The sequence below is a fragment of the Hemiscyllium ocellatum genome, chromosome 18 (assembly GCF_020745735.1).
Source record: "Hemiscyllium ocellatum isolate sHemOce1 chromosome 18, sHemOce1.pat.X.cur, whole genome shotgun sequence".
Lineage (NCBI taxonomy): Eukaryota > Metazoa > Chordata > Chondrichthyes > Orectolobiformes > Hemiscylliidae > Hemiscyllium > Hemiscyllium ocellatum.
In genome coordinates, this window is record NC_083418.1 from 83,419,136 (window position 1) to 83,446,124 (window position 26,989).

At 42.1% G+C, this 26,989-nt stretch overlaps 1 protein-coding gene across 7 annotated transcripts in view; it reads right to left on the reverse strand.

Annotated features, from left to right (window-relative positions):
• Positions 1-26,989, reverse strand: part of LOC132824521 (golgin subfamily B member 1-like) — a 263,280-nt gene that overhangs the window by 121,878 nt on the left and 114,413 nt on the right. For 6 of the 7 annotated variants that reach the window (XM_060839154.1, XM_060839155.1, XM_060839151.1 and 3 more), the window contains one exon: positions 2,805-2,911. The exons of the other annotated variant lie outside the window; for it this stretch is intronic. In XM_060839154.1, coding sequence (XP_060695137.1) covers positions 2,805-2,911 — 107 coding nt within the window. The remainder of the gene's footprint in view (positions 1-2,804; positions 2,912-26,989) is intronic. 7 annotated transcript variants of the gene reach the window in all.

Here is a 26,989-nt window from a genome sequence, read left to right on the forward strand (position 1 = left end):
TTACTTGTTTGCAGATGCAACTTACAAAACAATTATCTGTCTCATTTCATCCAAACTCCTTCCTCATCTGGACACTATACTAAGTAGACAATCAGCATTTTAAACGTTCCTCAGTTTGTTTCAAAGTCAAACAACATTAACAGCAACAAATCAATGTTAAATAAAACAAAGATCTCTAGCTTCATAATTTTAATGTAGATTTTTCAATTTATTTAGATAATGCATTTAAATGATCTGTAAATTATCTGAAACCAATTGACATGCTCATTTCACTGCATACAAGACAGATTTTCAAAGTTAGTGAGAAGATTTGTAGCTCGGGTAACCGTTGTTGTGGTTCTGTTCGCCGAGCTGGGAGCTTTTGTTGCAAACTTTTCGTCCCCTTTCTAGGTGACATCCTCAGTGCTTGGGAGCCTCCTGTGAAGCGCTTCTGTGCTGATTCCTCCGGCATTTATAGTGGTTTGAATCTGCCGCTTCCGGTTGTCAGTTGCTGTCCGCTGCAGTGGCCGGTATATAGGGTCTAGGTCGATGTGTCTGTTGATAGAGTTTGTGGATGAGTGGTTCTTTCAACAGACACATCGGCCTCGACCCTATATACCGGCCACTGCAGCAGACAGCAACTGACAACCGGAAGTGGCAGATTCAAACCACTATAAATGCCGGAGGAATCAGCACAGAAGCGCTTCACAGGAGGCTCCCAAGCACTGAGGATGTCACCTAGAAAGGGGACGAAACGTTTGCAACAAAAACTCCCAGCTCGGCGAACAGAACCACAACATAAAAGACAGATTGCAAACTGATAGCTTCATAGAATGTTCCAGCAGAGGAGTCAGTGCAGCCCAATGTGCCTGCAATAGTTAATTGGTAAAGCTATTTTAATATTCATGCAAACAGCTGGCAAAAATTACTGTCTCTCAAAGTAGATGCTCTCTGTGTTTCCAAAATGTGCTAAAATATTTTAAATATATGTTAAAAAGAGAACAATCAATCCCAGTGTATTGTAGATTACAATATGATAAAATGCAGGAGTAAAAGTAGACCATGGATCCCATCAAGTCCAGTCTGCCATTCAATGAGATCATAGCTGATCTGATAATCCTCAACTTCATTTTTCCCGGCATCTTTCCATAATCTTTGATCATCTTAATGGTGAGAAATCTAGACCTGAATATACTTAACAACTCAAAGCCCTCAATAGCTCTTCAGGATCAAGAATTCCACAGATGTGCCATTGGTGAAAAAAATTCCTCATTTGTCTTAAATGGGTGACTCCTTGCTCTGAGATTACACCCTCTGGTCCTAGACTCTCCAACAAGGGAATCAACCACTTCACATCTACCTTGGGAAACCGTCCAAGAATTTTGCATGTTTCATTAAGGTCTCCTTTCATTCTTCCAAACTCCAATGAGCATATGTCTAACATATTCAATGCCTCCTCATAACAAAATACCCAGGACGAAATTAGTGTAGCTTCTCTGGACTGCCTCCAATGTCAGTATATCCTGCCTTGGATAATGGATTCAAAATTGTTCACTCTGTTCCAATAGTAGTGTAACTAGTCAAGAGCATGGTGCTGGAAAAGCACAGCAGGTCAGGAAGGGCACTTGCTTGAAACATCGGTTCGCCTATTCCTCAGATGCTGCCTGACCTCCTGTGCTTTTTCAGCACCACACTCGACTCTGATCTCCAGCATCTGTGGACCTCACTTTCTCCTTGTGGTGTAACTAGTGCCATGTATAGTCTTGACAAGATCACCCTGATTTTAGAGACCATTCCTTTTGGAAAAGGGCATTTCATTTACCTTCCCTAGTATTCACTGAACTTGAATGCTTTTTTTGTGATTTATTGACTCCCAAATCCTTTCGTATTCAGCTTTCTGTAATCCTGTTTTTAAATAATATCCAGCTCCCCTACCTTTCCTGCCAAAATGCATAACCCCATATTTTCCCACATTGTATTCCAACTACTAATTTAAAAAAAATTTCCAGGATGAGGGCATCACTTGCCATGTCAACATTTAATGTCAATTCCAGAGGGCCATTAAGAGTCAACCACATTGTTGTGGGTCTAGAATCACATGTAGACCAGGTAAAAGCAGCAGTTTCCTTATTTAAAGGACATTTGTGAACTAGATGTATTTTTCCAATAATCAACAATGGACTCATGGTCATCATTAGATTCTTAATTCCAGACTTTTATTGAATTCAAATTCCACATCTGCCACACATTGATTGAAACACAGGGCCCAAAACATTATCTGGGTCTCTGGGTTAACAGTCCAGCAATAATAGCACTAGGTCATTGCCCCCCATTCCTCTTCTAAGTTACATATATTCCCTTTTATATATAGACAATAATTGTCGTCCGAGCACTGATTCCTATGGCTCTCCATTAGTTACAATTTGCTATCTTAAACGTCCCTTTATTTCTGTCTTTTATTAGTTAACCAATTCTCTGTCCATGCTACCTCCAAATTCATGGGCTCTTAACTTGTGTGCAGTACCTTATCTTTCAGAAATCCAAATATATTGTCTTCTGGAAATCCAAACACAAATTAGCTCATTCTAACTTAGAATAAAGCACTGAAAATAAATAGTAAAAGATAAAGGTATTTAATTTTAGCAAAGGTCACTACGTTCAAAATATTTGCGTTCTCAAAATTAGTGCAAGCTTAATTTAGTCTTTGCTAAGCGTAACAATAACATAAGGTCATATAATGGAAAATGCCAAGCACATTAGCTGCATAAAACTTCATAAAATGAGAAATTTAAAGTCAAAGAATGCCTATCAGCCTCATCACATACCTTGAGATTTTGACTGTCACTGGCGCATTTCTCCCTTCCTTGGTGCTGTCCTAGCCTTCGAAGTTGTACCAGTTCCTCCTCCAGCTCCTGCTGTCCTGAGACCAAAGCTGGATCAGAGCAGCCAGGAAAGAACCAGTCATCCTCAATCAGTTTTGTGCCACAGGAAGACAAGTCATTCAGACAGACAGCATGAGCATAGGCGCACACACACACACACGTACACACACACACACGTACACACACACACACGTACACACATATCCCAGTGACTGTTCACCATCTTGTGACTTTCCCAAAGTGAAATTGTCAGATTTGATTATTTATTGTTTATGTATTGACTTCAAAATTGTTCAAGTAGTAACAAAGTTAAATTCACATTAGTATTACTTGTTTCTAGAAAATCAAACTGATTTATGCACTAATTTTAGTTTCAGAATCATTGTAACAGTGTTATACTTGCATTTGGTTTATATTAAATTGAATGAACAAAGGGATAAGATATTGTACCATATTAGATTAGATAAGATATGTTTGCAATTGCCAATGCAATTACAGTGGGAAAATATTTTTGATTACCCAAGCACCACAGCCTCACTGAAAAATAATGTTGTCATTTTGCTTAATTTAGATTTTAAAAACTTCTTACATTTTATCTCCGATGTTTTGGTTCAGTAAGAAATTACAATTTAATTATGAAGTATGTAGATTTTAAAGGGATTTTTAACAGAGGAGAAAATTTTACTAAATATATGGAAAAAATTAAACTTTTAATTGCAATAGGGAATGTAAAATTATTAAACATTAATATTTTCAGGCACATTGTTTGTGTCTATTTCTGAACGAGCATTTTGCAACTAGCATTTTGCATCAAACATTGCTGTACACATAGTAGCCATTGTTTATGCTTAGTTTTATTTAGTAGGGCAGGTAGTGATATTCTAAGTGCATTAAACCACTCTCATTTGCTGCAAACTGAGGGTCTTTCGCAATGGGACACAAACGTGAAACACTGCGTAGGTGAGTTGAGCACTGCACTTGCAGAAATTTAGCTCCCAGGAACACGTTGCAACAGAAAGAAGCCTCACAGCAGATTATACACCTTGTCTATTTGCTACAAATGATGCATGGAATTAAAAAATACATTTCTTTGAAACAATATTGTGAAAGATTTTTGATTGAACACTTTAGAACAAACTCAGAGTTTATGGTCTAAGAAGAAAACTTCTGAACTAAAAATGCGCTTCTAAATTAGTTACCATGTTGTCTAATAAAGAAGTGTCCAATTTGCTACAAAGTATCCTATAAGGACAAGGTGTCTCAAACATTTCAGCAACAGATGAAGCTAATCATTTTACACTGCTACTACGCACAAGGAAGTGGTATTCTCCAATGACAAGATGCTGCTATTAAGTCAAAAAAGACATTCAGCTCACCAGATAAATGACACTGTTCCATGAATTTCAATGCCAGTGAAATTCCAGGTATGTATGTCACTTCAGCTGTTTGCAACATGCTGAATGCTGAGTGTAGTCAACCAGCCCTTCTCACAAAACTCAAAACGTCCAACTTCAGTGGGATTCCACAGCTGGCTAACCGTATTAACTAATCCTGAATGCACCAAAAATTATACTGACAACCAATTCAAGATTATGAATTATACTTACATTTGTTCATATGCAGCAAGGCTTGGACTTCTGCATGTAAAAGGAATTTGTTCAGGCACTGCACATTTTCAATTGACATTACTAAAAGCGCTGGAAAGTGGTATTTCCCACTGACAAGATATTGCTATTAAGTCAAAAAAATTCAGCTCACCACAGTATTACATAAATTTCAATGATGTGAAGGTTCCAGTGTTGGACTAAGGTGGACAAGGTCAGAAGTCACATGACACTAGTCCAAGAGATTTATTTGAAATCACAAGTTTTCAGAGTGCTGCTCTTTCGTCAGGTGAAATTACTTGTGATTTCAAGTAACCTGTTCGACCAGTGTAGTGTGACTTCTGACCATGAATTTCAATGCTGGGTCTAGTCATTCTCTAAAGCAAGCCTTGGCTAATTACAGTCCACTTGCTAAACAATAAGCCATCTACTTTTCATGCAGTGTAAATTGTTGAAAGTGGACATTCTTTCATTTACATCTGCCACTCAGCAGAACAAAAGTTTCAATGACATGCTTCTATTTTCCCCATTCCAGTTCCTCTCAAACCTACTATTTCCTTCCAAACAACAATTCTCACCCATCCCATCAGCTGCCAACTACAAGATTCAAAATACTGCCCTCTAACATTTTCACCTTAAGAATAATCAGACCATTAAACAGATCTCTCTCTCCACTTTAAGCATTCTGAAGGCACCCTTTGCTCTGTGATCCTTTTCAATCATCCCAAGCAGCTGCTATCCTTCCAAAGGCACTTTCCATACCAGTGTAGGAAATGCAATACTGTACATAGTCTTCCCTGACAGCCCCCAGGGCGTCTAACACTTAGAGACAAGATTTGGAGATGCCGGTGTTGGACTGGGGTGTACAAAGTTAAAAATCACACAACACCAGGTTACAGTCCAACAGGTTTAACTGGAAGCACACTAGCTTTCGGAGCAATGCTCCTTCATCAGGTGATAGTGGAGGGCTTGATTGTAACACAGAATTTATAGCAAAAATTTACAGTGTGATGTAACTGAAATCATATATTGAAAAATTGATTGTCTGTTAAGCCTTTCATCTGTTAGAATACGGTGATAGTTTCACTTCTTTCATGTGTAAATCACAAAACCTTTTTTTTGAAAGTTGCATTCTCGGGTTAGCTGTTAACAATGGTGATAGCTAGACAATATGTTGAAGGTGTTAGCCCCCTGTGTTCTCTGTCTATGCCATGATGTTTAGATTGATTCTAATCTAAGAAGTGAGATAACAGAGTTTTACATAAATTCATGCAGTTTTTGAGCTCAGAATTCTACATGAATATATGCAGTTTTCGAGCAAAGTACAATGTAACTCTGCAAGTACAAATTCACCCCACAAAATATGTGCGCGCATGTGGGTCTTTGTCTGTCTGTGTGTGGTGGGGGTTGAGAGTGTGAGAAAGTGTGTGCGTGTAGTGAGTGCAGAGGGTCTTAAATCTGTGAGGGGGTGCATGTGAGAGTGTGTGTGTCTACAAGGGTGTGTGTAGGTGTCTGTGTGTACCTGTGTCCATGTATAGATGAGAGTGTGTGCGTGTAGGAATATGGGTGTGTAGTGCAATGGTGGTCACCTGTAATGTGACATGAACCCAAGGTCCTGGTTGAGGCCCTCCGTATGGGTACCGAACTTAGCTATCAGCCTCTGCTCGGCCACTTTTCTCCATTGCCTGTCCCAAAGTCCACCTTGGAGGATGATCGCTCGAAGGTCCAAGGCTGAATGTCCTGGACCACTGAAGTGTTCCCCAACTGGGAGGGAACCCTCCTGTCTGTTGATTGTTGTGCAGTGCCCATTCATCTGTTGTCGTAGCCTTTGCTCGGTTTTCCCAATGTATCATGCCTCCGGGCATCCTTGCCTGCAACGTATAAGATAGACAACGTTGGCTGAGTCACATTAGTACCTGCCATGAACAAGGTGGGAGGTGTTCCCACGCGTAATAGTGGTATCTATGTCCACAATCTGACACGTCTTGCAGCATCCACCGTGACAGGGCTGTATGGAGTTGTCCCAAGAGCCGGGCAGTTTGCTACTAACAATGATCTGTCTGAGGTTTGGCAGTTGTTTAAAGGCAAGTAGTGAAGGTGTGGGGAAGGTCTTGGTGAGGTGCTCATCCTCATTGTTAATGTGTTGCAGGTCACGAAGAACATGGCATAATTTTTCAGCCCCTGGGGAGTACTGAACAACGAAGGATACCCTGTCAGTTGCAGCATGTGTCTGTCTCCTGAGGTGGTCATTATGGTTCCTTGCTGTGGCACGCCGGAACTGGCGGTCGATGAGTTGAGCATCGTACCCCGTTCTTGTGAGGGCATCCTTGAGTACTTCCAGGTGTCCATCACGTTCCTCCTCATCTGAGCAGATCTGATGTATGCGTAGGGCTCGTCCATTGGGAACGGCTGTTTTAATATGTTTTGGGTGGAAGCTGAGTAGTGTAGCATTGTGAGGTCGTCTGTGGGTTTGCGGTAGAGTGTGGTGCTGAGGTGTCCATCCTTGATGGAGACGCAGGTGTCCAAGAATGAGACAGACTGTCGAGAGTAATCCACGGTGAGTTTGATGGTGGGATGAAACTCGTTGATGTCACTGTGTAGTTTTATCAGTGACTCCTCGCCGTGGATCCAGAGGAAGAAAATGTCATCAACGTACCTGGTGTACAATGTTGGTTGGAGATCCTGCATAGAGAAGAAGTCTTGTTCGAACCTGTGCATAAAAATGTTAGCATATTGGGGAGCAAATTGGGTCCCCATGACTGTTCCGTGTGTCCGGATGAAGAACTGGTTGTCAAAGGTGAAGATGTTGCAATCGAGGATAAAACAGATGAGTTGTAGGATGGTGTTTGGAGACTGGCAGTTGTTGGTGTTGAGTACTGAGGCTGTTGCCATGATGTCATCATTGTGGAGGATGGTGGTGTAGAGTGCGGAAACGTCCACTGTGACGAGGAATGTTCCCGGTTCGACTGGTCCGTGGGTGCTGAGTTTCTGTAAGAAATCCGTAGTGTCGCAACAGAAGCTGGAGATCCCCTGTACAATAGGTTTCAAGATGCCTTCCACATAGCCGGAGAGATTCTCACATAGGGTCCCATTGCCCGACACGATGGGACGTCCCGGTGTGTTTGCTTTGTGTACCTTTGGAAGGCGGTAGAAATCGCCTACATGAGAAATACGTGGGATGAGGGCGCGTAGGGAACTCTGAAGGACTGGATCCAAAGTTCTGATCAGTGTGTTTAATTCTCGGGTGTGTTCTTTGGTCGGATCAGCTGGTATTTGCCCATAGTGTTCCTGGTTGTTCAGTTGTTGGTACACTTCCTTACAGTAATCTGTTCTATTCTGAATGACAACGGCTCCTCCTTTATCTGCTGGTTTGATGACAATGTTGTGATTGGTTTTGAGAGCCTGGTTGGCATTGCATTGTGATAGGATGATGTTTTGCTCTACCTTGTGGGTACGGCTGATGAATCTGGTATGTATATATTTCCTGACGGTTTGAGCTTTCATGTCAAGCCCAGGGCAGCAGTCCACCGGTGGGGTCCATGTTGACACCTTCTTTGGTCACTCCTCTACAGATCCCTGCGATGACTGTTCCAGTTCATCAGTGGGCTCACTGCCAGCACTTTGAAAGAATTCCTGGAGTCACATTTGTCTGATGAATTCCTCTGTGTCTGCTGCCAAAACCAACGGGTCCATTTTGGTGGTGGGGCAAAAGTTGAGACCCCTACTCAGGACTTCAATCTCTTCCGGTCGAAGGGTGTGGTCCGATTTTGTGATGTGATTTACACATGAAAGAAGTGAAACTATCACTGTATTCAATGAAAGGCTTAACAGACAATCAATTTTTCAATGTATAATTTCAGTTACATCACACTGTAAATTTTTGCTATAAATTCTGTGTTACGATTGAGCCCTCCACTATAACCTGATGAAGGAGCGTCACTCTGAAAGCTAGTGTGCTTCCAATTAAACCTGTTGGACTATAACCTGGTGTTGTGAGATTTTTAACTTCGAGACAAATCACTTTTTTTATCTCTTAGTTTACTTCAGCAGATTGTAGTCGCTGCTCACAATGCAATCTCCTCTCTACAAGGGAGACAAAACGCAGATTAGATTACTACTTTGCCAACATGTTCCTTCAGTCCACAAGCATGACCCCAAACCTCTGGGTACCTCTCAATTTTTCTCCATTTCTACTCTGAACTTTCCATCCTCAGCCTACTACATTGTTCCAATGCAAATCAACATGTCACAGAAGCATTAGAGTACAGAAGGACACCACTTGACCCACTGTGCCTTTATTACCTCGTGTGCTTCCAGTATGATGATGGTGGGGCAGCACTTCTGAACCTGAGGCTCATCTGTTCTGTCTGCTTTTCTTTATGTAGTTTTTTTCTTCTTTTACCTCCCTTCTCTCATTATTTTCTCCTCTATTTTAGTTTAGAGATCGGTTGGAATGGCACAGACCCAAGTAGGCCCAGAAGCACTGGTGGTGGCTGAGGCAAGTTTGGGTTCCTGACAGCTTCTGCATCGTTGAGGCGGTCCTAGTGCCAACACAAGGCTGCTGCTGCTGCAGAAGTGAGATGAAGTTTCCAGCCATGCCTGCTTCCAGCACAGATTCGTGGAGGTGTTGGTGGAGGCAGATTTGGGCCAGTACAAGACCTAGTGGGGCCAAAGCAGATACATGGCAGTGGTGGATTTGAGTTGAGACTTGAGATTCAACACCCGACAGCATCAGTGACTTCTGCACTGGCAAGGTCCAGCAAGGACACAGTGGCAAGGGCACTGGTGGAACCCAGATGGTAGCAACTTTTGTTCCAGTGGCAGCATGGCAAAGGGTACTCATGTCTGGCCACCAGGCCATGACAGAGCACTCAACATAGAGGACTGCAAAGTTTTACACTTTCTTCATTTCTCTGCCATTATTTTCTGTTTTGGTTAATTTTTCCATGTTTTAAAATGACGTTGGAGAGTGGTGACACTGTACAACACTTTTCACTGCATTTTGTAACAAAATACATGTGACAAATAAATAAATCAAATTAGCAATGACATTCACCAGAATAACCACAGCAGGACTGTCTTATGAGGCAAAATTGAGGAAACTGGGCCTGTATTCCCTTAACCTTCGGAAAGATGATGTGAAACTTGAAAGGGTTCAGAAAAGATTTACAAGGATGTTGCCAGGGTTGAAGGATTTGAGCTATAGGGAGAGGCTGAACAGGCTGGGACTGTTTTCCCTGCAGCGTCAGAGGCTAAGGGTGACCTTATAGAAGTTTACAAAATTATGAGGGGCATGGATATGATAAATAGACAAAGTCTTTTCCCTAGGGTTGGGGAGTCAGAACTAGAGGGCATAGATTTAGGGTGAGAGGGGAAAGATATAAAAAAGAGACCTAAGGGGCAACCTTTTCACACAGAGGGTGGTACATGTATGGAATGAGCTGCCAGAGGATGTGCTGGAGGCTGATACAATTGCAACATTTAAGAGGCATCTGGATGGGTATATGAATAGGAAGGATTTGGAGGGATATGGACCAGGTGCTGGCAGATGGGATTAGATTGGGTTGGGATATCTGGCCGGCATGGACGGGTAGGACCGAAGGGTCTTTTTCCATGCTGCAGATCTCTATGACTATGACTAATCTTACAAGACTGTTACAGGATATGACAAAGTGGATCGCAATTAGGGAGGAACTTCTTCACACAGGGGATAGTGAATTAATGAATTTGTCTACTCTGGAGGGCTGTGGAAGCTCAATCACTGAGCATATTCAAGACAGAAATTGCTAGATTTCTGGTGACATTCGCACCAATGGAAATGCAGATAGCACAGCAAGTGGTTTTGACGTACATGATCAAAAGTCATGATGTAACAATTATGGAGCAGGTTCAACAGGCTAAATGATGTATGCCTATTTTTATGTTCCTAGCCTGCAGCTATTTTCAGAATTCGGTTTTATGTCAGATTTTCTGCAGCTAAAGTATTTTCTTTCCATAAATGAAACTTCATGGAAACATAAAAAATAGGTGCAGGAGTAGGCCAATCAGCCCTTCAAGCCTGCACCATCATTCAATATGATCATGGCTGCTCTTGCAACTTAAGTATCCCATTCCCACTTCCTCTCTGTACCCCTTGATCCCTTTAGTTGGAAGGGTCACATCCAGCTCCCTCTTGAACATATCTATTGAACTTGCCCCCAACAGCTTTCTGTGGGAGAGAATTCTACAGGTTCACAAGTGTCAGTGAAGAAATTCTTGCTCATCTGAGTCCTGAATGGTTTACCCTTTATTCTTAGACTGTGTTTTCCAATAATTCTTAGAATTCGCATTCAATATTTCCAACTGCTGTAACTTCAGCAACATAACCTTTAGAAATGTAGTAAGATTAAATGGAAATCAAATCAGAAAATATTAATTCTACCTTGGAGGAACCACTCTGAACGATTCTCAGTGGCACATGAATAGAGAGAGAAATATTTGAACAGGAATGGTTTGTCAATTACAAGGGATATTTGACTCTATTAGAGATAAGAAAACTTCAGACCAGCAATCAGCAGAATATCATGGTTTTTTAGAGAGTAAGATATAGAATGTAGAAAAATATACCTGGTAACTGATTTACAAATATTAATGTAAAAGGAACATTCTCAATCACAATGGTACCCATTGTATATCACTTATATGACGCACTGCAAATAACTCACCTAGGCTGTCTCAACAGCACATTCCAAATCTAAAATCTTTACCATATAAAAGGACAAGGGCAGCAGATACATGGATTCACCACCATCGGGTAAATTCCCCTCCAAGCCCCACACCATTCTGAACTGAAACAACATCACTGCTTCTTCATTGTTGCTGTCTCAAAATCCTGTTACTCATTTCTGAACAGCACTGTGGATGTCCCTACATCCCAAGGATATCAGCAGTCACCAGCTGCCTCTCCTGAGCAATTAGGAATAGGAAATGGAGGCTAAACTAACTAGAAATGTCCTCATCACATGACCAAATATTAAGAAATCATTGAGATTTTTAGAATGAGCACTGACAATATGGCCTGTTAGGGTAAAACAAACTTGCCTCGGCATGTAAAGCAGCAAAAGAAACGATTTAAGATGGTAACTAATCAAATGACATATAATTTAGGAGAAACATTTTCTTGTCACGCAAAGACAATGGCTTACATATAAAGGCAGAAAATGTCAGTCACAAAACATCTTTGATCGGAAATGTTGATTAGCATTTCTGACCATTAAATGTTCAGTTAAAAAACAATTCGATCACAGCACAACAAATATTCAAGTACACTGCTGATGATTTCTAGACACCAAGTCCAAAAGCTAGAAATAAGTAGCAGTGCACTATTTGAGACATGTAGACATGAACCTGCACAAAACTGATGGGAAACTAAGCTCTTAATGGCTGGCCAAATCACAGTTGCATGAGCAATGGAAGGGGAAGTGGATGGAAGTGCTGAACGCTCATCAGGGATATAGTAGATGAAGAAAAAAAATCAGCAAAGTCATGCAAAGCTGAAAGGAAACTACTCATCAGTTTTTCTCATTTTAAAACACATTCTTTTCATCATAATTTTAGAGATGCAATTTTTGAGAAAAAAAACTTTTAACTTTGCAACTATACTACCATGGATACATTTAACACAGGCCAAATAACCTAAACTTAAAGAATCATGAGGTAAAGTCAATAGTGTTACAGGCAAATTTCTGTCCATTAACATCATTTTTCAATCCAAAGGATAATGTAAGCTAATCCTTTGACTGTGTCTTTCAATTTAGTTTCAAGTACCTGCATATATTCAAAACAGAGATTCTGGCATCTTTAGTATTGCATCAACTTCACTTCCTTGCATTCAGTCGTCAAGCATTATGGCGGGCTTTAACCATTCATTTTCGGAGATTAAAAATGTCACCAGCATTGGGCAAACTGCCCAATCAACAACAGATTAACGTAAAAATCAATACTCCAAACATTCAAGGTTTGTGCGAAGATTTGTAGCTCGGGTGCTCGTTGTTGTGGTTCTGTTCGCCGAGCTGGAAGTTTTTGTTGCAAACGTTTCGTCCCCTGGCTAGGCGACATCATCAGTGCTTTGGAGCCTCCTGCGAAGCGCTTCTTTGATGTTTCTTCCGGTATTTATAGTGGTCTGTCCTTGCCGCTTCCGGGTGTCAGTTTCAGCTGTCCGCTGTAGTGGTTGGTATATTGGGTCCAGGTCGATGTGTTTGTTGATGGAGTTTGTGGATGAATGCCATGCCTCTAGGAATTCCCTGGCTGTTCTCTGTCTGGCTTGCCCTATGATAGTAGTGTTTTCCCAGTCGAATTCGTGTTGCTTGTTGTCTGCGTGTGTGGCTACTAGGGATAGCTGGTTGTGTCGTTTCGTGGCTAGTTGATGTTCATGTATGCGGATTGTTAGCTGTATTCCTGTTTGTCCTATATAATGTTTTGTGCAGTCCTTGCATGGTATTTTGTAAACTACATTAGTTTTGCTCATGTTGGGTATCAGGTCCTTTGTTCTAGTGAGCTGTTGTCTGAGCGTGGCTGTTGGTTTGTGTGCCGTTATGAGTCCTAAGGGTTGCAGTAGTCTGGCTGTCAGTTCTGAAACGCTCCTGATGTATGGTAGTGTGGCTAGTCCTTTTGGTTGTGGCATGTCCTCGTTCCGTGGTCTGTCTCTTAGGCATCTGTTGATAAAGTTGCGCAGGTATCCATTTTTGGCGAATACCTTATATAGGTGTTCCTCTTCCTCTTTTTGCAGTTCTGGTGTACTGCAGTGTGTTGTGGCCCTTTTGAATACAGAACAGAAAACAGGAGGCGGAACCTATCAACAAAGACTAGCCAGGGGATGAAACGTTTGCAACAAAAACTTCCAGCTCGGCGAACAGAACCACAACAACTCCAAACATATACTCCAAACTCCTGGTGGTGCAGGCTTGAAGGGCAGAATGACCTACTCCTGCACCTATTGTCTATATATTTCATTGTTAATCTCTCAACTAGTAAACAAATACCAACATAATTAAGTAAAGCCACAGTTTATTTACATAACCTTGCAAATTATCATCCGTACTTTTATTCATTAAAATTTTCTACTTACTTACCAGAATTTAATATTATGAAGTCAGGAACTTACTGGCTGGCATATTACTGACACTTGATGAAATGACAAAAGTATCTCAAATACATTTTCAACAACTAATGTTTTGTATTGCACTGTGCTTATCAGCTTTATTTTGTTTTAAGGTGGGCAGCCCTAAAATCGGAATCTAGAATTTGCAAAGAGACTGAAGTTATAAAATAAAAATTATTGTTAAATAATAATGATTCCCTCTCATTTGTGCACCTAAGTTTCATTGGTGTACAGATTGTTTTTGAAATTCATAACTAGAAACAACTGAACTTCCCATGTGAGAGCTGATGGTGATAATCATTTAATGCAAACTATATAACTGAATGTCACCATCAGGCTGAGATTTTAAGAGACAAAATCTAAAACAGTTGGAACAATTACATTGTCAGCAAGTCATTTCTTGTGCCTGGTAAGCTTATTCATAACAGCATAGGCTGAAGTCACAATATTATGCACTTCTTGTCAAATGAAACGGAGTATCTTTAATCAAGATGTAAAATCAAGCAAATTTCACATAAACTGGACATTAAAATCGATAATGCAACAATTAGAGGTGAGACATAAGCTCAGATCTGTTTTTCAGATATGTTCTTCAGTTCTGTAGTAGTAATATTGGACCTAAAATGTTAACATAATTTCTCTCTCCATAGATGCCTGCTGAATATCTCCAACACTTTGTTCTTATTCTTGATCTCCAAATATACTTTGAATATATTATCGAAACATATAAAGGCAGAGTTCAATTACTACCTCTAATTCAAATGACCCAATTAATTTGGATAGCTTTTTGTGCGGTGTACTCCTTGTACAAACATATAAAATTGGAGCAGAGGTAGACCTTTTGGCCCTTTAAGCCTGTTGTACTATTCCATTAGATCACGGCTGATCTGTTGGTTTCACAAATCCCATATTCCCACTTATCCCTTATAACTCTCGATTCCCCAATCAAGGACCTATCTATTTCTGTCTTAAAAATATTCAATTACCTTTTATCCACTGCCTACTGAGGCAGAATGGTCCAAAGTGACAGAACCTTCAAAACAAAAATTCTTTCCACCTCTGGCATGAAAGTGGCCTTGGATAGTGAGGAGCAAGTAAACATTCTCCATTCCATTCTCCCAGTTTCTCAGTCTACATCATTTCTGTACTGATGATGCCATCTTCCACATGGGGGCCTCAAAAATATCCAGCTTTACTCAATAGAGAATTACCCAGCACAATGGTTGATTGGGGCCTCAGCCATGTCCATCCAATTTCCCAAACATCTGCTGTCACCTCTTCTCTTCCACAACTCCAATAGGGTCCCTCTGGCCCTCACTTTCTACTCAACCAACATCTCCATTCAAAGTATCATGAGCCACCATTTCCACCACCTCCTATGGGATACCATAAAGATACATATTTCGTTCCCCTCCCTTGACAGCATTCCAAAGAGACCTCCCGGTCCACTCCTCCACCACTCTCAACACATGCAATAGCATAAGGTGCAAACCTGCCTGTTTACTTTCTCCTGCTTCACTATCCATGGCTCCAGATACATTGTGCAGGTTAAGCAGCAATATACCTGCACTTTGTGAGTAGCGAATACCTAGACTAGATTGAACAATGTGGTCTTCTCTACACCTGGGAGTTGAAATGCAGACTAGGTGGCCACTTTACGGAACACCTCGGGCTCTGTCTACAAAAACGATCGAGCTTTCAGCAACCTGCTATTTCGAAACATCCTGTGGCCCTTGGTTAACATTCTGTTTCAGGTCTGTGACAGTGCTCCAGCAAAGCTCATTACAAGCTAGAAGAATGGTATTTCATTAGCCATTTGGGACCCTGCAGCCTGCAGGCCTCAATATAGAGAGTTCAATAATTTTAGGACCTGGACTCCTTTTACCCACCCTACACACCCCAGACTTTATGACATGGAATTGGAATTATTGAAACCAGATAAGTCACTAGGGCTGTATGGATGTTCCCTATGATGTTAAAGGTGGTCAGAGAACAAATAGCAAATGCTCCGAGGATTATTTTTCAATTTTCATGAGACACAGGTGAAGTGTTTGAGGACTGGAGGAATGCAAGGATAGTTTGATTATTTGAAAAGGGTACAAAGGAAATGCCAAACACTGAAAGACCAATTAGTCTTAGTTCAGTGGTGTGCAAATTGTTAGAATCAACCCTGAGAGATCAGATAAGCTGTTACTTAGACAGGCACAGAATAGTCAGTGTAGCTTTGTTAAGGGAAGCCATGATGTGGAGGTGCAAGTGTTAGACTGGAGTAGACATCACTCCTGATGAAGGGCTTATGCCCAAAACATCGATTCTTCTGCTCTTTGGACGCTGCCTGACATGCTGTGCTTTTCCAGAACCACACTCTCGACTGGAGTGGACAAAGTCAAAAGTCACACAACACCAGCCCGTAGTCCAACAGATTTATTTGAAATCACAAGCCTTCAGAGCATGCCAAAGGAGCAACACTCCAAAAGCTTCTGATTTCTGTGGGACTATAACCTGGTGTTACGTGACTTCTGACTTTGTTAAGGGAAGGTCATGCTTTATCTGGATAAATGCCAGGTGATGCATTTTGGAAGGTCGAATTTGAAAGCCGAGTACAGAATTAAGGATAGGATTCTTGGCAGTGTGAAGGAACAGAGGGATCTTGGTGTGCAGGTACATAGATCCCTTAAAATGGCCACCCAAGTGGACAGGGTTGTTAAGAAAGCATCTGGTGTTTTGACTTTCATTAACAGGGGGATTGAGTTTAAGAGTCGTGAGATCTTGTTGCAGCTCTATAAAACTTTGGTTAGACTGCACTTGGAATACTGCGTCCAGTTCTGGTCGCCCTATTATAGAAAAGATGTGGATGCTTTGGAGAGGGTTCAGAGATGGTTTACCAGGATGCTGCCTGGACTGGAGGGCTTATCTTATGAAGTGAGGTTGACTGAGCTCAGACTTTTTTCATTGGAGAAAAGGAGGAGGAGAGGGGACCTAATTGAGGTATACAAGATAATGAGAGGCATAGATAGAGTCGATAGCCAGAGACTATTTCCCAGTGCAGAAATGACTAACACGCGGGGTCATAGTTTTAAGCTGTTTAGAAGAAAGTATAGAGGGGATGTCAGAGGCTGGTTCTTTACACAGAGTTGAGAGAGCATGGAATGCATTGCCAGCAGCACTTGTGGAAGCAAGGTCATTGGGGACATTTAAGAGATTACTGGACATGCTTATGGTCACAGAAATTTGAGGGTGCATACATGAGGATCAGTGGTCAGCACAACATTGTGGGCTGCAGGGCCTATTCTGTGCTGTACTGTTCTATGTTCTATTTAGAAATTGGGTTGAATATTTTGAGGAAATAACAAGGAAGAGTGTTGAGAGTAGTACAGTGGATGTTGTCTACATAGATTTTAGTAAGGCATTTGACAAGGTCCCACATGGCAGGCTGATCAATAAAGTGAAACCCCATGGGATACAGGGTAATGTGTCAAACTGGATTCAGAAACAGAAAACAAAGGGTAATGGTCGACGGCTGCCATTCTGAACGAGAAGCTGTTTCAAGGGGTGTTCCACAGGGATCGGTGTTGGGACACCTGTTGTTCCTTTTGTACATTAACAATTTGGACTTGATTGTGGGGGACCCAATTGGGAAATTTGTAGACAACACAAAAATTGACCATGTAGTGCAGAGTGTAAAGGATAGCTGTAAACTCGAAAATGATATGGATAGTTTGGGCAGGAAAGTGGCAGATGGAGTTCAACTTTGATAAATGACTGCTGGACAAGCACATGGATGGCAGTAAATTGAGGAGTGTGTAGATTAGATTCATTTGAGATTAAGATAAATGCTCAGCATAACATCATTTAAGGAGGTCAAACAGTAAAAGGGAATATACTACAAATGGGATAATACTGATAGGGATAAATGAAGTGAGAGATCTTGTCCTACAAGTGTACAAGTCCCTAAAGATACCAATACAGGTTGTAAAGATAAGATTCTAATAAAGGTATGTGGAATTTTCTCCTTCGTTTGCGAAGATAAAGAACACAAAAGTAGAATATAATGACAAAACTGTAGAAAACAATGGAGAGGCTACAACTGGAGTATTGTGTGCAGTTCTGATCACCACATTACAGGAATGACATTCTTCCTTTGGAGAGAATGCGGAGAGATTTAATGGAATGTTACCAGGACTGGAGAATTGTAGCTACGAGGAGACATTGGAGAGGTGGGGGTTGTTATCCTTAGAACAGAGAAGGTTGAGGGGTGACATGACTCAGGTCTACAAAATTGAGGGAAAGACAGGTAGATAGACATACTATTGCAAACTTTGTTGGTAGCAGAGCAAGTAGTAAGGCTTTGGCTCAAAAAGCTTCAGCAGCAGCAGCTCAACAAACAGTAAGCTTGGGTGAAGTCCTTTTAACTTTTCTTATAGTTCACAGCAGCTAAAATGGCAGTCGGATGTTCCTCCTGCAACATCTGGGAGCTCAGGGAGACTTCCATTGTCTCTAATGACTATATCTGTGGGAAATGCACTGAGCTGCAGCCCCTGGGAGACAGTGTTAGGGAGCTGAAGCTGGATGAACACAAAGTTGCCACCCAAATGGATAGGGTTGTTAAGAAAGCATATCGTGTTTTGGCTTTCATTAACAGGGGTGTCGAGTTTAAGAGCCGCGAGGTTTTGTGCAGCTCTACAAGTCCCTAGTGAGATAACACTTTGAATATTGTGTCCAGTTCTGGTTGCCCTATTATAGAAAGATATAAACGCTTGGGAGCGGGTGTAAAGAAGGCTTACCAGGATGCCGCCTGGACTGGAGGGCTTGCCTTATGAAGAAAGGTTGAATAAGTTCGGACTTTTCTCTCTGGAGAGGAGGGAGAGAGGAGACCTGACCATGGTGTACAAAATAATGAGAGGAATAGATTGAGTCAATAGCCAGAGATTTTTCCCCAGGGGAGGATCGACTGGTACGACAAGTCATAGTTTGAAGATATTAGGAGGAAGGTATAAAGGAGAAGTCAGAGGTAGGTTCTTTACGCAGAGAGTTGTGAATGCATGGAATGCATTGCCAGTTGAGGTGGTGGAAGCAGAGTCATTGGGGACAGTTAAGTGACTGCTGGACATGGATAGCAGTGAGTTGAGGGGTGCGAAGGTTAAGTTACCATATTTTACATTAGGATTAAATCTCGGCACAACATCGTGGGCCTAAGGACCTGCTCTGTGCTGTACTTTTCTATGTTCTAACTCAGAATCATCCCAGATACCGAGCGCTTCATAGAAAGCAATTTTTGTAAGGTGGTCACACCAAAGAGTGTAGCTGGGTAACCACCAGGAAAGGCAAAGGGAATAAGCAGAGAGTGCAGGAATTCCCTGTAACCATTCCCCTTGAAAACAAGTACACTGTTGGGATCATGGGATTGGGGGATGACTTTTCAGGAGAAATAAGCAGTAGCCAGGTTGGTGGCACTATTACTGGTTCTGGGGCACAACGGGAAAGGGTAAAGGTAAAACAGGACTTTAGTAATAGGAAACTTTATAGTTAAGGGGACAGACAGGAGATTCTGTGGCATAAATGAGAACCCAGGATGGTGTGTTACCTCCCAGGTGCCAGGGTCCAGGATGTCTCAGAGTGACTGCAGTGTTCTCAAGGGGGGTTAACAGCCAAAAGTCATTCTGCATGTCAGCACAAATGATAGGAAGAAACAGGGATGAAGTCCTGCAGAGTGGTTATAGAGAACTAGGAAAAGGGTCAAAAAAACTAGGACCTAGTGGGTGATAATCTCCAGATTATTTCCAGTGCCATATGCTAGTGAGGGGAAGAACAGGAGAATATGGCAGATGAATGCATGGCTGAAGAATTGGTGCAGGGTGAAGGAATTGAGATTTTTAGATCATTGGGACCTTTTCTGGGGCAGAGGTGACCTGTTCAAGAGGGCTGGGTTGCACAGGAACTGGAGAGGGATCAATATCTTGGCATCCAGATTTCTAGTGCTGCTAAAAAGTGGGGCCCTGAAAGCAGGAAGGCAAGTGTGAGGCTTGAAGGAGATACAGTAATCAGAAATAGTAAGTTAAAGAGACAGGTCAGGATGGGAACACAAGACGGAGCAAGGTATTCCTGTTGAATTAAATTGCTTTTATTTCAATGCAAGTGGGCTGACAGGTAAGGCTAATGAACTCACGGTGCGGATAGGCACATGGAGCAGGGATATTATAGCCATTACAGAAACATGGCTAAGAGAGGGACAGGACTACCAGCTTAATGTGCCAGGGCATAGGTGCTTTAGGCAGAACAGAGGTGGTGGAAGGAGGGGATGGGGAGTTGCATTTTTGATGAGGACAAGTATCACAACAATAATCAGAGATAAAATAAGTGAAGGCTCATCAGGAAGGTTTCGTGAATGGAGCTAAGAAGGGAATAGTGATATTATCGTGAATTTACAAAAGGTCCCCAAATAGTCAACAGGAGTTAGAGGAACAAATATGCTGGGAGGCTGGGGAGACTTGCAGGAGCAATGGGGTTGTCAGAGTAAGGGATTTTAATTTCCTAACATAGATCGGGACTGCCAAAGCGTTAAGCATTGAGATGGGGTGGGATTTGTTAAGTGCGTTCAGAAAACTTTCCTCAAGCAGCGTACAGAAGGTCCTACTCGGAAAGGGGCAAAACTCAACCTACTCTTGGGAAATAGGGCAGGAGTATTTGGAAAAGCAAGGACTGATTAGGGGTAGTCAACATGGCATTGTGCATGGGAAATCATGTCTCACAAACTTGACTGAGGAAATAACAAAGAGGATTGATGAGGGCAGAGCGGTAGATGTGATCGATATGGACTTCAGTAAGACATTTGACAAGGTTCCCGGGGAGACTGATTAGCAAAGTTAGATCTCACTGAATGCAGGGACAACTAGCCATTTGGATATAGACCTGGCTCAAAAGGTAGAAGACAGAGGGTGGTAGTGGAGGGCTGTTTTTCAGACTGGAGGCCTGTGGCCAGTGGAGTGCCACAAGGATCGGTGTTGGGTTCTCTACTTTTTGTCATTTACACAAATGATTTGGATGCAAGCACAAGACGTTTGCAGATGACACCAAAATTGGAAGTGTAGTGGACAGCGAAGAGTGTTATTTCAGATTACAAGATCTTGACCAGATGGGCCATGGGCAGTGATAGGGTAGGGTAGTGAAAGCGGCTTTTGGTATGCTTTCTTTTATTGGTCAGAAAAGTGAGTACAGGAGTTGGGAGGTCATGTTGCGGCCGTACAGGACATTGGATAGGCCACTTTTGGAATACTGCATGCAATTCTGGTCTCCTTCCTATCGGAAAGATGTTGTGAAACTTGAAAGGGTTCAGAAAGGATTTAAAAGGATGTTGCCAGGGTTGGAGAATTTGAGCTATAGGGAGAGGCTGAGGGCTGTTTTCCCTAGAGCAAAGGCTGAGGGGTGAACTTATAGAGATTTACAAAATTATGAGGGGCATGGATAGGGTAAATAGGCAAAGTATTTTCCCTGGGTTGGGGAGTCCAGAACTAGAGGGCATAGGTTTAGGGTGAGTGGAGAAAGATATAAAAGAGACCTAAGGGGCAATTTTTTCCACACAGAAGGTGGTACGTGTATGGAATGAGCTTCCACAAGAAGTAGTGGAGGCTGGTACAATTGCAACATTTAAGAGGCATTTGGATGGGTATATGAATAGGAAGGGTTTGGAGGGATATGGGCCGGGTGCTGGCAGGTGGGACTAGATTGGGTCGGGATATCTGGTCGGCATGCTCGGGTTGGACCGAAGGGTCTGTACCCATGCTGTACATCTCTGACTCTATGACAGATGACAGAGGTGACTGTGGGTAAGCACTTTGGGACCAGTGACCATAGTTCTATTAATTTTAAAATAGTTATGGGGAGGGACAAAACTGGTCTACAGGTTCAAGTTCTAAACTGGGCAAGGTTAAATTCGATGAAATTAGACAGGAGCTTGCAGGGTTGATTGGAATAGTTTGGTTTCAGGCAAAGGGATCTCTAACAAGTGGGAGGCCTATAAAAGTGAGATAGCTAGTGTTCAAGGTCGATATGCTCCTATGAGAGTGAAGGGTAAGGTTGGCAGGAATGGGGAATACTGGATGACAAGAGATATTGAGGCTTTGATGAGAGAAAAAAGGTAGTGGCTCAGGAACAGGCAGCTGGATCAAGGGAATCACTGGAGGTATACAGGGACTTTGGAAGTTTAGTGAAGAAGGAAATCAGGAGGGTGAAAAGGGGGAATGAGATAGCCTTGGCTGAGAAGATTCGGGTGAATCCAAGGAGGTTCTTTAAGTATATTAAAGGAAAAAGAACGAGAGAGAGAAAGTAGGGTTCCGCAAATACCAAAGTGAACATGTATGTGTAGAACCGTAGGAGATGGACAAGGTTCTCAATGAATATTTCTCCTCTGTGCTTACCATGAAGAAAAACGTAAGGACTTGGGGAAGTTAGTGGTCACATCTTGGGGGCAGTCCATATCAGAGTAGAAAAGATGTTGGATGTATTAGAATGTACAAAGGTGACGAATCTCTGCTCCTGACCAGATATATCCAAGAACACTGCAAGAGGCAAGAGAAAAAATTGCGGAGCTCCTGGCTGATAATTTTGCATCATCATTAGCCATGGATGAGTCATGGAAGATTGGAGGGTAGCAAATGTTGTGCCCTTATTCAAGAAGGGCTATAAAGATAAGTCTGGGAACTGAAGACCAGTAAGCTTAACATCTACTGTGGGTAAGTTACTTGAAAAGATTCTGAGGGATAAGGTATGTATGCATTTGGAAAGACAGGGTTGGATTAGTAGTCAGCATGGCTTTGAGAGTAGGAGATCATGCCTCTCGAATTTGTTCGAGTTCTTTGATGAAGTAACCAGGAAGGTTGTTGAGGGCAGGGCAGTAGATGAGGTCTGTATGGATTTCAGCAAGGCCTTTGATAAGGTTGTACATAGTAATCTGCTCTGGAATGGTTAGATGGCATGGAATCCAGGGCAAGCTGGCAAATTGATTTGATGGTAGGCTGTAGAGGATAATAGTGGAAGGATGCTTGTCAGACTGGAGGCCTGTGATTTGTGGAGTGCCTCGGGGTCAATGCTGGGCCCATTAATGTTTGTTATCTATATCAATGATCAGGATGATAATGTATAAGGCATGATTAGTAAGTTTGCTGATTACATTAAAATAGGTGGTGTCATGGATAGTGACGAAGATAGTCAGAAATTGCAGCTGAACCTTGCTCAGCTGGGGGAGTACGCCGAGAAATGGCACATGGACTTTAAAATTGATGTGCCTTGCATTTTGGAAAGTCAAATCAAGGTAGGAGTTTCATGATGAAGGGCAGGGCCTTAAAGGAGTGCAGTGGTACTGAGGAATCTTGGAGTTCAGATTCACAGTTCTCCCAAAGTGGAGTCACAGGTAGGCAGGACAGTGAAGGCAGTTTTTGGCACACTGGTGCCCTCTAGTCTTCAATTCCCCAACCATTGAATAAAGAAGTTGGGAAGTTATGCTGCAGTTGTATAGGACGTTGGTGAGGGCACATTTGCAGTATTGCATTCAGTTTTGGTCACCTTGTTACAGGCAAGATGTTATTAAACTGGAAAGTGCAGAAGAAATTTACAAGGACGTTACCTGGACTCAATGGTCTGAGTTATAAGCTGGACAAGCCAGGAGTTTTTTTCTTTATAGTATGGGAGACTGAGAGGAGACCTTATAGAGGTGCATAAGATCATGGATAAGGTGAATAGACTCAGTATTTTTCCTTGGTTGAGGAATCGAAGACTAGAGGGCACCAGTTTAATATCAGAGGGGAAAGAATGAAAGGGATCAGAGGGTTGTACGGATATGGAATGAGCTACCAGCGGAAGAGGTTGAGGCGGTTATATTAACAATGTTTAAAAGGCATTTGGACAAATACACGGGTAGGGAAGGATAGAGGGATATGGGCCAAGTGCAGAGAAATGGGGTTAGTGTGAAATGACATCTTTGTCAGCATGGACCAGTTTGAGCAAAAGCACCTGTCTCTGTGCCATCGGATTCTATGAGATAGAGAGACAGGAGGAACCAGTTTCCGTTGGCAGTTAATTGAATGCTGGATAATCGAATGCCGGATAATTGAGGTTCCTCTGTATATGCCACCTTTTCCTAGCTACTATCAGTTTTGAAGAGGAGTCACTGGACCCAAGCTGTTAACTCAGTTTTCCTTCCACAGATACAGCCAGACCGGAGTCTCTCTAACTATTTCTGTTTTTGATCCTTATGTTTAGATTTAGTTCTTCTCGTAATAAAAGAGTATATTCCATCAACCTTCTTGATTAGATACAATGCATGCATGTTAACTTTTTGCGACACACACACCAGAACACCTAAATCCCTTCACATGTGAGAATTCTGCACTCATGCTCCATTTAAGTAATTCTCTGCCATTTTATTCTTCCTGACAATTCACTATTTGCCAAATTATACTCCATCTGCCAGATCTTTGCATACTCTCTCAAAATACATCTGTCTGCAAATTCTCTATATTTTTTAAGAAGACTTTCCCACTACCTTGTGATTTTACATACCATGCCCTTCATCCAAGTAAATCATATATAATGGAAGCAGTTGAGGCCCCACCATAGACCCTTGTGGGACTCCATTCTTCACATTCTGTTAATCAGTAAAAGATCCATGTTTTTATTCATTCCTGAGTTGTGGCATTGCTGGCTGGTCAGCATTAATTTCCTGTCTGTATTTGACCTTGACATGGTGGTGAGCTGCCTTCTTGAACTGCTGCAGTCCATGTGCTGTAGGTAGACCCATAATACCTGGAAGGAATTCCAGGATTATGACACAGCAACAATGAAGGAAAGAAGGGGATCTTGCAGGTGGGGGTGATTCTCTGTATGTGCTGCCCTTGTCCATTTAGGTGGAACTGGTCTTGGTTTTGGTAAATTTTGCAATGAAGCTTGTAGATAGTATGCAGCATCTTATAGATAGAACACACTGCAGCTACTGAATATTGGTGCTGGAGGGAGTGGATGCCAATCAAGTGGGCTGCTTTGTTTTGGATAGTTCAAGCTACTGGAGTGTTTTTGGAACGGCACCCATCCAGGCAAGTGGTGAGTATTCCATCACACACCTAACTTGTGCTTAGTAGATGGTGGAGTGACTTTGGGGAGACAGGAGAAGGTCCCCATGGATCTATTCAGCACATATTGCTGAAAATTGCTGCTAACGCTCCGGCCTAATCTTTTGCATTGCTGCGGTGGGCTCTTCCATCATTGAGGATGGGGCTACTTGTACAGCCTCCTCCACCATTGAGTTGTTTAGGTGTCCACCACCATTCACAAATGCATGTGACAGGACGACAGAATTTAGATCTGACCCACTGGTTGTGGGATCACTTAACTCTGTCGATCAGTTGCTGCTTATCTGTTTGGCATGCAAGTAGCCCTGTTTGGTAGCTTCACCTGGTGGCACCTCATTTTTAGGTAAACATGGGTGCTGCTCCTGGCATGCTCTCTGCACTTTCCATTGAACCAGATTTGATCCCAGTGTCTCAAGGATACCAGTCTTGAGTTGCTAGATCAGTTCAAAGTCTGTCCCATTTAGCAGTGATAGTGCTACAATATAATGGAGGTTATTCTCAATATGAAGACCCATTTACATACATAATGTTTTCTACGAATCAGCTAATCTTCCATCTATGCTAATTAATCACTCATTACACTTTCAGCTTTTACTTTCCACAATATCGCTGGATATGCATCTTACCACAAGCTTTCTGGAAATCCAAGTCTAGTACAATTAGAGTTTCTCCTTTATCCACAGCATGTTGTTCCTTCAAAGAACTCCAATAAATTGGTGAACCACGCTGATTCTTCCCAGTTACCTTGAGTCAAGTGGATAGCTATACGCTCTTCAATGATCAATTCTAATACCTTCCCTGACTAACTTAAGATAACCAACCTATAATTTTCAGTTTTCTGCCCCACCTTATTGAGTTGAAGGGGTACATTTGTTATTTTCCAGTCTAATGGAATCTCTCCCGAATCGAGGGAATTTTGGAAAATTATCAACAGATCCAATACCTAGTCAGCAACCTCCTTTAAGGCCACAGAATGAAGTCCATCTGGACTCTCAGAGGTGTTCGTCCAAATTTCCATCAGACTGCTCAGTACCACTTCCCTCACATTTGTAATGTCCCAAAGGCCCACTTTCCCTTTCTGAGTTACAACTACTACTGAAATTATTTTTGTATTCTTTACAGTGAAGAGCGATGTAAAACATTTATTTGCTTCATCTATCACTTTGTTATTGTCTCGTGTCAATTCCTAATTCAATTACTGTTTGTAATTTTTATTAATGACTTGGAAGAGGGAGTCCAAGGTGGGTCAGTAAATTTGCAGATGATACGAAGTTTGGTGGAGTTGTGGATAGTGAGGAGGGCTGTTGTCGGCTGCAAAGGGACTTAGATATGATGCAGAGCTGGGCTGAGAATTGGCAGATGGAGTTCAACCCTGTCAAGTGTGAGGGTGTCCATTTTGGAAGGACAAATAAGAATGCGGAATACAGGGTTAACGGTAGGGTTCTTAGTAAGGTGGAGGAGCAGAGGGATCTTGGAGTCTGTTCACAGATCTTTGAAAGTTGCCACTCAGGTGAATAGAGCTTGTAAGAAGGTCTATGGTGTATTAGCGTTCATTAGCAGAGGGATTGAATTCAAGAGTTGTGAGGTGACGTTGCAGCTGTATAGGACCTTGGTAAGGCCACATTTGGAATACTGTGTGCAGTTCTGGTCGCCTCATTTTAGCAAAGATGTAGAAGCTTTGGAGAGGGTGCAGAGGATATTTACCAGGATGTTGCCTGGAATGGAGAATAGGTCGTACGAGGATAGGTTGAGAGTGCTAGGCCTTTTCTTATTGGAACAGCGAAGGATGAGGGGTGACTTGATCGAGGTTTATAAGATGATCAGGGGAACAGATAGAGTAGACAGTCAGAGACTTTTTCCCCGGGTACAACAGAGTGTTACAAGGGGACATAAATTTAAGGTGAAGGGTGGAAGGTATGGGGGGATGTCAGGAGTAGGTTCTTTACCCAGAGAGTGGTGGGGGCATGGAATGCGCTGCCTGTGGGAGGGGCAGAGTCAGAATCATTGGTGACCTTTAAGTGGCAATTGGATAGGTACATGGATAGGTGCTTAAGCTAGGACAAATGTTCGGCACAACATCATGGGCCGAAGGGCCTGTTCTGTGCTGTATTGTTCTATGTTCAGTTTCTAAAGATTCAACACACAATTTACTAATTCCTTTCCTTTTTAAATAAATGCAAAAACTCTTGCTGTCTGATCCTTGCTAGCTTCCTAAACTCTCATTTATTTCATAAGATTAGGCTTTTAGTCAATCTCTGCTGGTCT